The sequence below is a fragment of the Necator americanus genome, chromosome IV (genome assembly GCF_031761385.1).
Source record: "Necator americanus strain Aroian chromosome IV, whole genome shotgun sequence".
Classification (NCBI taxonomy): domain Eukaryota; kingdom Metazoa; phylum Nematoda; class Chromadorea; order Rhabditida; family Ancylostomatidae; genus Necator; species Necator americanus.
Genome location: NC_087374.1, coordinates 22,089,262 through 22,105,061, shown reverse-complemented (window position 1 = coordinate 22,105,061; position 15,800 = coordinate 22,089,262). Strand labels below are relative to the sequence as shown.

The following is a 15,800-nucleotide window of genomic DNA, read 5'->3' as shown; positions in this document are numbered from 1 at the left end:
ACAAGGTGGACTGGAAGACGAGTGCAGTATAACAGATGGACTCCATTTACTGGTTTGTGATGAGATTTTCTTCTTTGAAAAAATCGTTTTGAACGGAATTTCAGATATTTTCTTTTCTAGACTTCTTTCACCAGGTGAATCCTTGATAACCTCCCATTGACTTTGCCCCTTCAACTGTTCATATCCATTATCCAAAACTTGTAAAACAATTTTTCGCTATTTTCCCTTGCAGAGATAAGGACAGTGATGAATAGGATCACGTGGCATGACATCCATCTGCATGTTTAGCACACAAAGGTTCAACCATTCAAGAAATATCAACCTAGATGACTACAGCTATGTAATAACACGGTTAGCGGCACTATTTCCACATTCACAAGGATTAAAAACAAAACATCCGATGTTAGTTAATCCGCTTGGAGTCCACCAACGTCTTCGACTCCAACTCAGATTCGTGTGAGGTTCATGACCAGAGCAGAGTGTACAATGACTTGCGGGGTTCAATCGACAAATGAAGCCAGCGTTTTTACGGCCCCACACGACACCAATTATCGACTTCTAAGCGATGATTGGCAGGAGGACGGCTACGAACCATCGACAGTGCTGTGGCAGCCGAATCTCTTGCCTGCGCCAGTTCTGCCTTTTTTTATAAACTGCAGCCAAAGCAGCTTTGGTTCGCGTGATCTTAGCAATTCTGTAGGAATAGTTATACTAACAAGAACTGTGTTGGCGACCATTTGTGGGAATCGCTCGATTAAATATTTTACGACTAGCATAAGCTGCAGTTTGGTTTGCGATCGCAATAGTGAATTCTGGCGATAATTATCAGTTCAACATTTATTTTATATTACGTATTTTGTATCGTACGATGAACTTATCCGTTCATTTTGTGGCTTATTTCAAATAGCAGCAGTAGCTGGTAGCTCTGTGGAGCCCACTTCGCAAAGAAGCTACTATAGACGTATTGTAAGAGGCCCACAGCAAAAATATTTTGCGGAAAGGACAATGACAGAGCGCTGGTACCCACGCTTCCTCGAGCGATCGCGATGCCTGCGCTCAGTCACAGGCGATGAGATATAGTCAGGTCAGAATGACCTGAAACGCTGTGCAGTTACGTAAGCAACTGCGCCCATGCGGTGCGGTCGCCGCGCAGTGGGTAAGGTCAAGGTGTGAGGGGTTCTTACTAACACCACTCATCGCGCAGTTTGGAATGGTCCCACCTATATCTCAGCTCCGCCTTCGTAAGCAGTCGCGCCGCTTCGAGCGCAGTTGCTTACGCAGATCACAACACTTCATGTCGTTTACTGTGCTGAGATTGGGGATTTCGTCTGACGGATGAGTTGCGGTCTTTCGAATGAACATAAGTAAAATGTGCACATGTGCTTGTTCTCCCAAACGAACGAATGCAGAGTAAATTGTTGACTTCATATTTTCTGGTATCACTTAATCGACTTGTAGCTAGTTTCAATGATTACATCTCAGCAGACATTTCTATACCCGTTCCTATAAACTATTACGTGTGATATTATGCGGGCAATCCGCAATGTGTCTGCAATTGTGGAGGAGGGGTAACTTCTGCTGTTTATTTGAGTTGTAAAAGCTAGAATGCAGACGTAATTGACGGCGGAGTTGACCGCGCTCCACTGTGATAGGTTGTATCGCCAGAGAGACGAAATCACTCAAAGCTGTTTCAGACGCCCTTTTTAGGATTACAAAAGGGTAGAGTGTGATCTTACTCATACTCGTGAACAAGATCCTGACTACTTCCTACGTCTTAACATCAGATGATGATGCGCCGCCTTTGATGTTCACGATTTTGGTCACAAATATCTATTAATGTATGAGCGTTCACACTGGAGAAAATCTATTTTTGTTCTTAAGAACATGGGAATCTAATCGCTTTATGTCAATATGCCCTTTTTTATTCAACTGAGAAGTCGGTTTTAAAAAATATTCTGCGCGAATAAAAAAAAGGATCTTCCTTTTTTTTAATATTTGTGACCAAATGAACTGGTCATCGATGTTAAGACGTTGATTTGTATCCTAAAGGGCGGAAGCTTTTTTTTTTTTTTTAATTTGTGTGTCTTTTTCAGCGTAATGACGGCGGAGTTTTGACAAGCGAAATTAAAAGCAACAGCAAAATGAAAGAGTAGAGGTGATTTCTTAGGGTCTCAAATTGCCTCAAAAAACCTCACACCCAGAAGAAAAAAGGAAAGGAAGAAAAACAACAGCAGTACGTTGGTTTTGTATTAGTAGACGGAGGAACGAAATAGGACCGAATGAAGTTCAGGTCCTGCTTATTCCCTTTCCGTATGACTACTAATGTTCAATAAAATACTTTAAGAACCACTTGCCATCAGTATTCCGCAACGGTGTTTTGAGAAGACTGAGATTTCATAACCAAGGCGTGGACAACTTCAAGTGTAGAGCTAATTTGTAGTGAATTATAAGCGGGGTAGCCTGCAGATGATTCAGGAAAGATTCTTGCTTCATCATTTCCATAGCCAATGGAAAATGGGTTTCTTTTTGGTCGTTTTCACAACGTTCCTTCCTTGCATATAATCTCACTAGAAGATGTAATGTGTTGTCTATTATACTGCAAAAATAAAAAAGTGCAACATTCTCTAAATGACAAAACAGATGAAGCGTTGATAAGAAGAGAAATTGAGTCCTTACCCCAACTACCGAAAAATAAATATGAAATCTCGGAGATCATTCTACTTCACCTTATAACCTTAGAATGAAATACACATTTATCTTTACATGTTTTTTATGCCTTCTTCGAATTTCCCAGTTCTATGAACTTTGCGTGGAAAATCGGCTACCAAGGCGACACGTCTCGGCAGGGAGGACCATCACTAGATGATTTCCAAATTAATAACTTTAGTTCCCAAAAAATTACCCTATTTTTCATATATTGGCGCCTCTATCTCAGTGGCAGAAGCTCTAACACCTCGAGTTCTTCTCGTTCACTTGTCAGTGACAGTATCGCTTGAATAATAGGAGGTCCACTCAAAGCAAAGAACGATTCCAGAGTGTAAGCTATGAGTAACGGAAGCCAACGAAAGCGAAGGTCAGAAAATTCGACCCGGCCTAGTTGAATCAATTATATCAGAAAACAACAAAGGTAATAAAATTTCTTTGAGTAACGTAATCAAAGATTTTCTTAACGAGTCCAAATGATCGTCAAGAAAACAACTGAAAAATGTAGGATCTTCAGTCTCATGCTTACATTTTTACCAAGCGTCGACACTTCGATTAATAAGCGATGGGGAAGCAATCACTGCGAAATCATTCCCTCATCGCACATACTGTAACGCTACAGTAAAACCACTGTTGTTGTTTTGTACCAGATCCACAATGTTTACAGGCTGAGCTTTTTATAAGTAAATATGTTGCACCCCTACCCCTTCCCTAAGTTTCAGTCGTTAGTCATCAATCAAAGATTTAAAAATCAGATTATGGCAGTACATCTCGCCCCGCCCATAATCCGTGAAATCTGTCAATCACCATCACACCAGTTGCAGAATATTTTGCTCCTTAATTTGCATGTGGCCGAGTTCTCTCGAACATTGGAACAGGATAACTATAACATTTAGTCAATGAAGTTCAAAAACATTGAGAACACGAGGGAAGCATCAATAAAACGCAAGAGGTAATTTTTCACTGCTTCTTTGCTTCGTTTTTTGTCCGAACAGAAAACTAAACACAGACTCGACAGAGCTGCTGTTGAAATGTTAGCCTCTACTACTAATGTCAGATTGAATCTAGCTTTTCCTACACCTTGTCCTTCTCCTGCAGAAAACTGTTCCAATTTTCTTTGACATGCGAATGATTTAAGAGAAGTGTTAAACTCGGCATTTATAACTACTACATTTATTGGTCGATTAGTACATCATTTTCACGAAGGACACTCTAAATCCGCAATAACAACGATGTAAAGGGAGAAAGCATTAGGAGACTTAGTGAAAAAATGACCAGCTGAGAAGAAAACGTAACAATTTCATGACAACAACTGTTTAAGTAGCTGACATAAGTCAACATATGACTGCACACATCATCTCTACGGTATACTCAACCTCTTATTTTAATAGATCGCTTCAACACCTGTTCGGGACAGCTTGCCCCGATACTACTTAACTCTACGATTGATCAAAAATATAGAATAAGCTGCAACTCGCAAGTAACTGAGTCAAGCGTAAAGCACTGTTTTACGATGTAACGAATGCTGACGATGAAAGACGAAGAAATATAGAACAAGTGAGCAACCAAAACGTAACGATCGCCACCCTGAAACACATGACACAAGACTGGGGCTACACGTAGCAGCGGCAGCAGCACACCACCCGTCAGTCCTTGCTCCCGCTCTCTCCCACCTCCGCCACGCCAGCCATCACTACCTGCTCCAAAATACCTGTAGAAAACCACGGTTCTATCGCAGTAATTTCTCTTGAATCAAGGCATTTGACGGGAATCGGCTGGTGCAACCTAAAAAGGTGAGGATAATTTTTGATCCATATTCCAATCACTACTGAAGAAGAAAACTTCTGATGGACTAGAAACATCTAGCATTTGAAAAATGTACTGAATAGTCCAATATGTCAAGATTAGAAAAATCCAGAGAGTTAATCATCCAGTTTATTTTCGGAGGAGGAATCAACAACGAAAACAAGAACAACAAACAAGATAGCTGAAATTACTGACCTATGCTCTACTCTTGCCCAAATCCCCAATATTAGTGTTTGCGTTTCATTACCCTTTAATACCGTTCAATGATGAGGTTTGAATGAATCGATTCAATACGTTATTGACATCCGATTTCGTGTGCGTAAATGCCAGAAGGTAGGATGAATAATAATAATTTTCCCTACAGCTCTTGTTAGTAAAAAATCAATATTTCTTCAGAACGAGAAAGTGAACTTTAGATCGGAGTTCTAATTTTTCTCCTAAAGAATTCCGTTAAGATAATGCAGTCCTCAAATCCTAATAATTCCGCGTATAACCGTACTTCCACATTTTCTTCGCAACTCGGTAAAGAAAGAGAGTTGCCTCTTTATGATGACACTTATGTCTAGTCCACAACAATTTTTTAAAAGAATCCGTGAATTTTTCATTGTAATTTCCTACTTTTCTGGATTATAAAAGTCAGAATCCGAAGCACCTTAAATAATGTAACCGTAGCTAAGTACAAGATTTTTTCTACCAGCTAGGTTACAGCGCAACAGGACCTCTACTTCTACGACGATAAATCACTATCTTTTTGGATACCGGACAAAAGAACCCGAAGCAGCTCATCAATTTGTCATTGAGAGGAATCAAAAAGTCAGAGAAAATGTTAGCAATAACAAATAACACTTCACCTGTAAAAGAATATTCAGGAAGGCATCAAGCAAGTGAAGGAGTCATGTCAGAGATTTCTAGACCTATTTACTACACGAAATAGGAACAGATGGCATTACTGGACAATGATAAAGTAAGAAAAATTGCACATCACCCAGAAGCCTGGATATGCAAAAAGACCAGTTATTGGGAAATAGTAAATTTGAACAGAAGAGAAAAAGAAATGGATTCGTACCAGAAAGAAATGTAGGGCAATCGGAATACAACACTAGTTGTGTATCTTAACCTCTTCCATGTATCCACCTTTATTCATTCAACGTTGCTTCAATTGTAAAAAATATTGATAACTCGTTTCTTGTGAATTTAATAATCACGTTCTTACCACCGATAAATCCCAAAAATCAGAAAGAAAAACACCAGTAATTGTTATGTCTTTTCCTCTTCAGAATCTTTTCAGGATCAGAACCTTTTCAGATTACAGTTTCTCCGTAGCACAGCACAATATGCCCACATGGTCGCGCCAGAAACCTACCATCTTTTCTAGTTTTATGCTGCACTATGTATGTTCGTAAGCATCTTCATACTTTATTTAAACACCATCCTATTGGTTTAGAAATCAAAGACAAATACATAACAAATATTATAGCATTAAAGGACTTTATTACACTTACCTATAACTGTTGTCGCAATTCGTCCATCAATAAACGTCTTTCTACATGCGTTTCGGACCGTTTCCACATTAATAGCCTAAATAAGTCAATGTATTGAAGTAATTGAATGAATACTTACTATTTATTGCTCGATTACAAGCCCCGTTTAGTACTGCTCTGAGATCTGGGAATTAATTCATCTATTTATTTAAAAACACCAGCGGCGCGCCAAAAACAATCTCAAAATATGTTCAAAAAGAAGTTCCGTGATCAGAATACTAATAACTAAAGCAAATCTCACACTGTAAAAAGAGCGAACTCATTCTACTGAAAGCAAAATCAGCATTTTGAAGACTTTCACCCAAAATATCTTAGACCCTTGTAAGCGCGGTTATGTGTAACGTGTGACTGGTGAAGATAGAATGGATTCTACAAGGATTCTAGGCAAACGGACAGAAAGTAAACCGCTTCCCATTCATGTTGGTATCGGGAAATGTGAGGCAAAATCGCCGTGAAGAAGTTCAAAAGTAGCACACTGTTGTTTTATTTGAAACATTAAAAAAAACAAGGGAGTTTGAAGTCTCATGTGCAACACTTACGTATACAGCGTAATAATGTGAATATAGCTGAGGTGCATGACATTTATGACCCGTTTCTAGAACACTAATGCACAGTTACTTCGTACTTACAATTGCTCTCACCATTGCGCGACATTCGGAAATTTTTCGTCAAAAGAAAACAGGTGGACTTCTGTTTAAAAGCGTGTAAGAGGTGTGTAACAGGAGGCGAGCGCAAACGAGGACATTGATCCAATAGCGCCAACATTATCGTTATCAGCGACAACAACATTGACACATTGAAACCGTACGTGTGCCATAGATTGTTACGAAAACGTCTAAGTTCAATAAATTCCTGCAAACCCAAATAATTTTGTTTGCCATGAATTTTTGTTTACCTTGATCCGTAACTCTAATTCCGGGACAGGAATCCGCCGGCCGTAACATAAAAGCTGTCTGCCAATATCTTCACAAATAGGTGTGGATCCATCCAACATTAAAAGCAAATTGGTGAGTAGAGTCCGTTTGCCGCGATCCACCGTTTCTGCGTCGACTTCTGGGGAAAGTTTTTAGAGAGAAAATAAAATGCAAAGAAGGGAGGAGAATAAAACAGAAAGAACGAATCAGAAACGTCTCACCAGTAGCCAACCAACGCCATTCATCCACTACAGCATCAACCAAAGACTCCGATGCCATCTCTTCAGCCACAAAGTACATACCAATAAGACCTGTGTCCTGCAATGATGAATGAATTTCCCAGAAATTTTATTTCAAAAACTACGGTATATAAAGTAAAAGACATGAAAATGACATGTTGAGTTACTGCATTCACCATTCTTCGGCTAAAGACAAAATGAGAGGTGTTATGCTATGTGATAGAAAAAACTCCAATTTTCTTGCGTTTCGCCCGGTTGTAAAGTCCGCTCTGCTTTATTTTGAACTTATTCTGTTCCAATGTATCACAACCTGTCTAAGTCTATCACTCATGAAAGCGATGAAGAAGAACGTGTAGCAGCCGTTTAAACGACTCAACAGCCACAAGAATATAACTATCAAAGCTGATGATGATGATCAAAGCTAGCCTTCTGCACGATCCCCGAACACGAAAATAGCCCAAGTATGAAAAAAGATGAGCATTATACGCAGGTTTCCGTAATTCTGGTAAACTAACACAAATTCCATGCTTAATAATGATTGATGATGACAGCACAATGATTGTGAAACAACAGTTGTTGCGCAGATTGTCACGACTTGCAGTGGAATTTCATATGTGCGGTATTGGTGGGGGACCAAACCATCGAAAACTCCGCGACGCTTGCTGCAGATCAAAACACCGAGAAAGTTCTTGTTGTGCCACGTAAGCGCCACAAATTTATAGGGTTGCAGCATTCCCTTTATCTAAAAGAGCTAGACGCCGTTGTCTAACAGTTTTTCAATATGATTATTGTTGTTTCAAGAGTACTTCAATAGTCATTGCGGAACGCAGTAAAGCTTCTCCAAGAAAAAAAAACAATATAATGAAGGTGACTACAAGAAGATATAAGCTCATGAACGTATGGGAAATCTCAAAACAATTTGGGAGTAAAGCAATGGAGATTCTACAAACCTTGTAGCATGTATTAAAAGCCTGGAATAACTGAACTCCAGCATTTCGACCTAACCGCAGAGCCAAACGCGATGGTGCGTTCACACCAAAACCACGACTTCTGTCCCATTCACCTATGAGCTATAAAGGAGCACAACATAGCTGAAATGACGAACGACTGCTACCATCCAACTAGACTAACTGTGTTTGCCACCATTAGGGCAAGATTGTCTTCATGAGTCCACGACACTCCTTCGACTACGATTGCACCATAAATGGAGTCCATTCCTTCCACCGGTATATTAATCTGTAGTACACGAGGAAGTGATAGGAGAACAGGCAGTGACAAATGATACACATTACTTCGCATGGCTTATATCTCGCTGGTTGGAAGTTAGCAGAAGCGTCGCCGTGCTTCAGTCCTCCAAAATATTTCTCAGCCAATCGTACAATCTAAATACGAAATTAAATGTTTAAGAGAGTCAATATGGGGAAAAGCAAAAACAAATACGCACTTCATCGTGGCGAACACCACCAGCAGCGCTCAACACCATCCTTCCGGAACGATAGTGCGTTTGGATGTATTCAACGAGGTCCTTTCGTTGAATGCTGCTGAAAACAGGGCCCACATTAGTAGAGAATATGTGAGTCACAAAATGTTGCCAATGAAAATAAGAATGTAGTGAAATGAATTCGACCGTAACACAGACAAGAGGTAGAATATAAAACAACAGGAAACTAACTGTAAAAAGGTCAAGAGATAAATCTGCATGATTTACTTGATATTCTCCACTGGTCCTAAGATGGTCATACATAGTGGATTACCTTCGAATGCACGAATATGTAGGTGATCGAAAACCACTTCCTGAAGAAATATGAAGATAAGCAGAGAAATGTCTATCTGAAGCACTTTTAGTGAAAATTTCGCCTACTAACCTGGAAATTCTGCTCTACTTCCTGCATTTCACGCAAAATAACACTTCTCTCTGCTTCGATATCTCGAGAATTCAAATTACTGTTAAGTAATATATCTGATAGTATATCGACAGCTGAAAAACTTCAAAAATCACGCAACAAGAAATCTTCTAGATTTCAGATGAAGTAAAACTTGAAATGAAAGTGAAATAATGTTGCTCACATTGTTCCAAATCGGTAGAAAAGCATTTGGCATAGTAAACAGTTTGTTCCCGTGACGTATATGCATTGAGATGAGCACCTATGTCCTCCACTTCCAACTCCAATCCGCTCCTCGAGCGACGTGACGTGCCCTTGGAAATGATTTCTCGTGCCGCGCGGTTCGTGTAACAAAAAAAGGCGAAAAAAAAGACTGCAGATTTAGTACTAAGCCAAACTCAAAAAAATCCAAACTTAACTCAGTAAATGCTCACCTTAAAGGCCATATGTTCAAGAAAGTGAGCAGTTCCGTTGTTCGCAGCGTTCTCGTACCGGGATCCCGCATCAATCCAGACTCCAATCTACAAATAATTTTATTATGAAAAATTCACCTGAAAGACTTGAAACCAGTCAGATAGAACTAATATTGTCTCTATAGTGAAGAAAGAACACGTACAGATGAACTGCCAGAGGTTGCGATAATAGGAGATGACGAGAAGAAGAATAAGTCAGTATTAATCTTTCATAAATCAAAAATTGAAGTGAACATTGGACTACCTCTTTGATTAACTATATAACACAACAGGCACCTAGCCAGAAGTTAAAAAAAAACCACGTAAATTCTTACGTGTGATGAGAATCAACAGTAAACAAATGTTAATCTGAGTTAACGAGTATAGCGCAGAACAGCAGCCACCCACTCCCATATAAACAGAAGTGTTTTGAAAGGAAAAGAACTGAGATTCACAGACTAGATCCCTTCGACAACAGAATTCAGTTGGAGATTTTCTATTTTCTGGAGCCTAATACATAGATCAAAAATAAGCATCGCATGTTAGCATGAGTATGATAGCGGATGTACTGATGCGAATGACAGAGGATGTGCAGATAATGGTTCAATACTTCTGATGTTACATAGAGTAGCACGGTCTGGAGTAACACTAGAAAACAATAGTTTGCGGTGATCTTACGACAATAGTTTCAAAATGTAAAAGATAGGAAAAACGTGATTCAATTCCGTGGATATCAGCTCCCAGGAAACTTTCAAAAGCGGGATATTAATGGAGTAACACATTTCTCGTAAACCTACTGTAGCTGTTGGGATCTTGGTATCCTCTGTAGCAATTCGAAATCCACTTGGGAGAGTAGTAACGACTGTTTCAGGAAAGAATACATCACGAGTTGCTGTCAAAATTGATTTCCACCTTCGGACAGGCTGAAAGAAAACAGTTATAAGAGGAAGAAACTGAGCGGTTCTTGTAAGGAACCATGATGGAGACCCTAGAGTTGATCCAATCACAAATAACTCATGCAAAAGTTTGATCTCTAAAGAAGACAAACGCTGCTTACCTTCAAAATCTGACGGCCAAGTACTCGTTGCATTGTTAACTGCAGGTTCCAGAGAGCCTTCTTCTACGATAGTCGAGTTTCAGAGAAACTGAAATGACGTAATAAATATCGCGACCTAGTAGATTAAAGGACGTTGTTGCTGGAAGCGTAGTCAGAGCGCGTTTTACACGCTGCCTCTGGTTGACGTGCAAGGGTGTCTGGTAATGCACTTTTTGTGCTTAGTTTGAGTCTTACAAATGGTAGTTCGTGCCTTTGAAGATCCATGAATGCTTGTTTGCTTGCACTTTTCTTATCTAAGGTCTGTGGGAAGTTCTATTCGAGGAGTAAGGTTGCAGGATAGTCTCATTTGTATCTTCTAGTTATTTCTTTTGTGCTCTTCTACCTCCGGGAATTCACTACATTCCAGGGAGATTTCAGAAACATCCTGACCGAAATCTTCACAAATAAATCAGGACAGGTTCTCTGCGTTGTAAACAATTCGATTGATATTGCTCTCGTGTGACTGAGACAGCGAGAGGTCTTCCATCTCTCAGCAGCGTTTTTCACTTCCGCGGATTTAAATGGCATCGTTTGGTCTTGAGCTTTCATTACGTGTGAGGTAAGCACAGTTTCTTTTAATTTTAGCTTCGCACTTTTCACATTCATTCATAGTGCTGAAATGTTTTCTTCGGCAACTCAAACTCTATTCATGGGTAATAGGTTGAACCGCCGTCATAATATTGCGTACAGTTGGATGAAAACCAGTCGCCAGTTTATGTATTTATCCGGACAACCGCGACGCGTCCTTAGCAGCTCGAACCCTTGCCTACTACGTGCTCTGCTTCAAGCTCTAGACACTGTGTCCTTTGTTCTGTCTCACATCGTGGTTGTTTGGTTGAATATAATTGTAGCATGCATGCATCTGACTTTGGTCAAACTTTGAACAGTTTTAAATTTCAGCCATAGAAGGTTCATGAGTTTTGACTCTACGATGATTCAGGAATATTTCGCCAGCAGAAGCTGCCAGTGGTATTCGTGCAGTCATCTACAGATTTCAGGAGTTAGAAAACAACTTCATTGAGGTGTGTGTCTGAAAAGTATAGAAATGAACAATCACCGTATTTTCCTTTCTTTGAACAGTACGATAAGGTCGGCGCATTCAGTTTTTGTAGGCAGCATACTGCGAAGCTGAGGATATTGAGATCTCATTTCCGTGGTATACTACCTCTAATTATTTAAACCAAATATTATTTTCATATTCATTCATTTTTTGATTTTTTAAAGTCCAAGTTTCATGTCAAGTCTAGGTCTAGGTTGGGTCAAAACGCAGTTACGTACGCGGCTGCGCTCGAGGTGATGTGGTGGAGCGTAGGGGCTGCGAGGTAGGACCATCGCAAAACAACAGTGGTGCTGACGAGAGTCCCCTCGATCCCTACTGCTAAGCTTCAGCGCACTGTATCGAGCGCAGCCGCGTACGCAGCGAGATAGCACAAGCCCATGCAGTAGTGCTGCATGCTTCCACTGTATTCCAAAAACCAGTCCCTTCTTATTGACCTCATATCATCAGCATCTTGTTGAAGGAACATCAGTAACGCAGAACAGGGGTAGCAGAAGCTCCAGGCCATTCTATTGGCTATCAATACTGTGAATTTTGAATTAGGACAGAGCCCTCGGCTTTCAATCGGATTTGTTGGAAACTTTTGGTTGGAGCATGGAGGGGTAGAGTAACTGAATTCGTAACTGACTATAGGAGGATTTGCACGAATGTCTGAGCTGCACTCCCAACCCTACAAATTCGATCATTTGCAGATAGCTCAAACAGAAACCGTATTTGAACAAACCAATGTCACATTTCAACATCGCTGTCCCCTAACTTACCGATTTGATAGACAAGAACGGTTGAAGATCTCTGTGTACGTTTTGATCCCATTTCCTTCCTTTCTGACTTTATTTCTTTATTATTTATTATTGATTTTTCAGATACTGCATAAAAGATGATAGTGGCGTGTTCAGCCATCGAATTGGTGAGATTTTTACGGATGTTGCCTCTGTAATAGCTAGAGCGGCTGGTCTTTCACTTCCTTTGTCGCTGTCTGCTGCTATCGATCTCTATATTACCGTCCCTGGCTTTTATTCTCACTACGTGAAACTGAAGTTCTGTGGAAATCACCTACAAATTCACGAAAATCTACCGTTAGCAGCTTATATGCTATTTGTGCTAAGGATTGACAACCGAACAATTCTATTGCACAAAAGTGAAGTTGTGAAAGGGAAGAACCCAAAATGGAAGGAATTCTCCGTTCCGTTATATGTTATTCAATTCTTTCAACAAGGAGCCCTCCAGATTTTTTGCTATAATCAAAATGTAAACGCAGCGGACTCCCTAATCGGTTGGTTGACACGTTTTGAATAGTTTTTCGCCTTCTATTCTTTTTAAACTACTTCTATTCTATTTAAAGTGGTCTAATAACTTCATCTTAATCCTTGTCCTTTGTAGTTTTATTTGGATTTTGTTCAGGTTTTTGCAGCACTTCAATGGCGCAGTTAGAAAGAGGTGTAGGCGCTTTGAATTCTTATATGGTGCGAGTGGTTTTTTTTTTGTTCTTTCGATGTATACGGTCTCCATAGAATTACAGTTGATGAACTTCGAAGGCAAACGTGTTCACGAAAAGATGAGCGTTGATCTCGAGTTGATGGAATTGGTTGAGGGCGAAACATTTTTCAAAGCAATTAAAGAGGGGTTAGTTTGTATTTTGTTTGCGCTCTTCGCTCTTTATACGGAAACATTTTCTTTCATTTGAACTCCGAAATCGTGCTCTGTCTTTTTCTCATGTGAGTTCGTCAATAATGTCTTTCTTCCAAGTGGATCCAGATGTTGCCTTAACCGTGAGAATGACCTTTCAAGATGATCGATCATATCCAGAAAGCACAAACGAGCTACTGTGCTTTTCCTTAATACACGAAATCCCTTATGATTCATTTGAAGATCATTTCTGTCGTTCTTTTTGCACACAATGTCTCGCTTGAGGCTACTCAACTGAGTCTCATATTTTTGCATGAACTTTTTCTAGCACACATCTTCACCTGACCACAGCGATAGATATGACTGCCTCAAATGGGAATCCGAATCAACCTGATTCTCTTCATTACATTCATCCACATACACAAAGTCCATATGTGAATGTAATGCTTCGATTAGCGCCTCTGTTCCTTGGTTACATGGCTAATACCAAGATGGGTGAGCAAACTTTTGAGGAACGGCATGAACTGAACAATTGACGTAGTGAGTTTCTAGGTGCACTTGGTTTTGGAGCTCGTATAGAGCCTCGATTTGAGTTGTCGCAGTGTTTTCCGCTGGTGAGCACTTTTGTATCTGCATGTATATTTATAACAGCACGTTTTGCTAGTATTATCGTGTCAATGATTGCGGTCCTACACTGAAATAGATAAGAGATACGACTGAATTGGTTGCACAGAAATCCAATGTTTACATGCTTTGATACACTAGCTAGTAATTCCTCTTAGTGTTAATTCGGAGGTAAAATTATGATTAATATTTTTAAAAAAATGTGAGGATTTTGCAGAATGGTGCGCACGGTGATGCACAAGTAGATGGAATCAAAGGTCTTCTGGAAGCCTATCGTTCAGGCAGATTAGTAGTCCAACCGTTTGCACCTACCGACTTTTGTGAAGTGATCTATCACGTTTCAAAGTAAGGTTTAATAGTACTTTCGTATCTCATTGATTCCTTAGGTGACAGTTTCTGAGGTACCACATAGCTAATTTGTGGATATTTTGTGCTCTCGGCCAGGTTAAATACTTGAAATGTCATGTAAATGCTCACCCAGTTATTCGCCCCACTACACTCTTCCTAATTGAAGGTTTGCTAAGGCGGAGAGTAAACGTCGACTGGGCTTGTACTTCGTACTGCTGATTCTAACAGATGGAGGCCTTACGAATTCACTGCGCACTGTTGACGCTATTGTTGACTGTTCTCCCCATCCGATGAGCATAATTGCTGTGGGGATCGGAAAGGTTTGTAGGAGTGTGCTGTACTCGAAACTCTCTTCTTTCCCAACTCTTATGGTTCTCTCGCTTATATGTGTCTAGCTCTTTCTAGGACCGTGATTTCGCTAGTGTAAAAGCTCTAGAATCGCCAATTTTGAAACATTCAGATGGACGGCCGCTGGCAAGACAGGTTGGTGTACATATTTTTATAAGTTGCGAGGTGTTACAAGTGTTGACCTTCTTCCTTTTCATCCTTTTCTTCATAAAGTTTTTCATGACACTTTATGAAAAAAGGATATTTATACCACTTTCTGGAAAGCAGTGGCAGCGAATATGTGGTAGACACTCTGTCTCTCAACATCAAGCTTTGATGCGCTTATTATACCTCGGGGGAGGTGCTTGTTGCAGTCGCCGACGTTGTTTATCGACTCGTGATCAGTTTCAGGAATCTATAAACAAGAAAAAAATAAGTGGATGTATGCCAATTTTATCCCAATTCGTCTAGATTTGACTGTAGTACCCGTTTCTAAGGTTCTGCTGCATAACATTAAGGCTGTCTCCAACTTACTCATCCCTTTTGATTTTGATAAAGATTTAGACAATAGATCCAATTAGATCACTTATCGGCTCCTGATCGTGGCGACTTGATCACTCACGAACGTAAACGCAACGCGCTGAGCCCCTTATCTTGCATTTGTTTCATAGCGAGACATCCGTAATACATTAACGAAAAAATTTGTGCTTCTATCGTTTTTCATCATCTTTCGATTGCTTGAAGAATTATGTATTCACTTTGCGTTTCTGACTTAAACATGCTACGAATGATCATTTAAAGTAGTGGTTTCTAATTGTTGACGTGTTTGTATCGACGATTTTTTGAAGAACTTTCAATTCGTTACCATGGAAAGTTTGGATAGTGACGAAGCAGTTTCGCTGATCCCGCTACAAGTTGCACAGTGGAGAACTTCGCTTGTGAAATAGAGTCGATCGGAAGTACTTTTTTAAACTTCGCATTGTATTTGTCTTAAGTTGTGTCAAGTTAGCATTTAAAGCTTTTAATTTGATTTATTCTGACTTCCCTTAATCTCGCTACGAATAATACGGGTATTGTTCGAGTGCGTATGGTTTTAGCATATTACATAGGTCGTTAACATGGAGTAGAATTTTTAGAACGTGTGGAGTTCCTACATATGCCAGGTTTTGAAATTTTGCAGAATT

General features: G+C 39.9%; 2 protein-coding genes across 4 annotated transcripts; one reads left to right on the top strand and one right to left on the bottom strand.

The window, feature by feature from the left end:
* Positions 1-4,192: 4,192 nt before the first annotated feature.
* RB195_002323 (uncharacterized protein) lies at positions 4,193-10,628 on the bottom strand (the record flags this gene model as incomplete). Of its 2 annotated transcripts, none has more annotated exons than XM_064199527.1 (16): positions 4,193-4,290; positions 4,415-4,488; positions 5,128-5,161; positions 6,012-6,087; positions 6,946-7,103; positions 7,186-7,282; positions 8,154-8,273; positions 8,335-8,439; positions 8,496-8,585; positions 8,648-8,744; positions 8,912-8,997; positions 9,069-9,181; positions 9,271-9,400; positions 9,521-9,607; positions 10,336-10,461; positions 10,596-10,628. In XM_064199527.1, 16 exons carry the CDS (start codon positions 10,626-10,628, stop codon positions 4,193-4,195), a joined length of 1,524 nt encoding a protein of 507 aa, XP_064055408.1. The 2 variants fall into 2 exon arrangements, with proteins under 2 accessions (XP_064055408.1, XP_064055409.1); XM_064199528.1 differs by lacking the exon at positions 5,128-5,161 and having other exon boundaries at positions 4,212-4,290; positions 4,415-4,432; positions 4,470-4,488.
* Positions 10,629-11,155: 527 nt separating this feature from the next.
* RB195_002322 (uncharacterized protein) lies at positions 11,156-15,563 on the top strand (the record flags this gene model as incomplete). 2 transcript variants are annotated; one of them, XM_064199526.1, is made up of 12 exons in its annotated part: positions 11,156-11,193; positions 11,575-11,656; positions 12,384-12,487; positions 12,555-12,598; positions 13,093-13,154; positions 13,211-13,314; positions 13,646-13,812; positions 13,870-13,931; positions 14,159-14,286; positions 14,456-14,609; positions 14,695-14,772; positions 15,465-15,563. In XM_064199526.1, 12 exons carry the CDS (start codon positions 11,156-11,158, stop codon positions 15,561-15,563), a joined length of 1,122 nt encoding a protein of 373 aa, XP_064055406.1. The 2 variants fall into 2 exon arrangements, with proteins under 2 accessions (XP_064055406.1, XP_064055407.1); XM_064199525.1 differs by having other exon boundaries at positions 12,555-12,964.
* Positions 15,564-15,800: the final 237 nt, after the last annotated feature.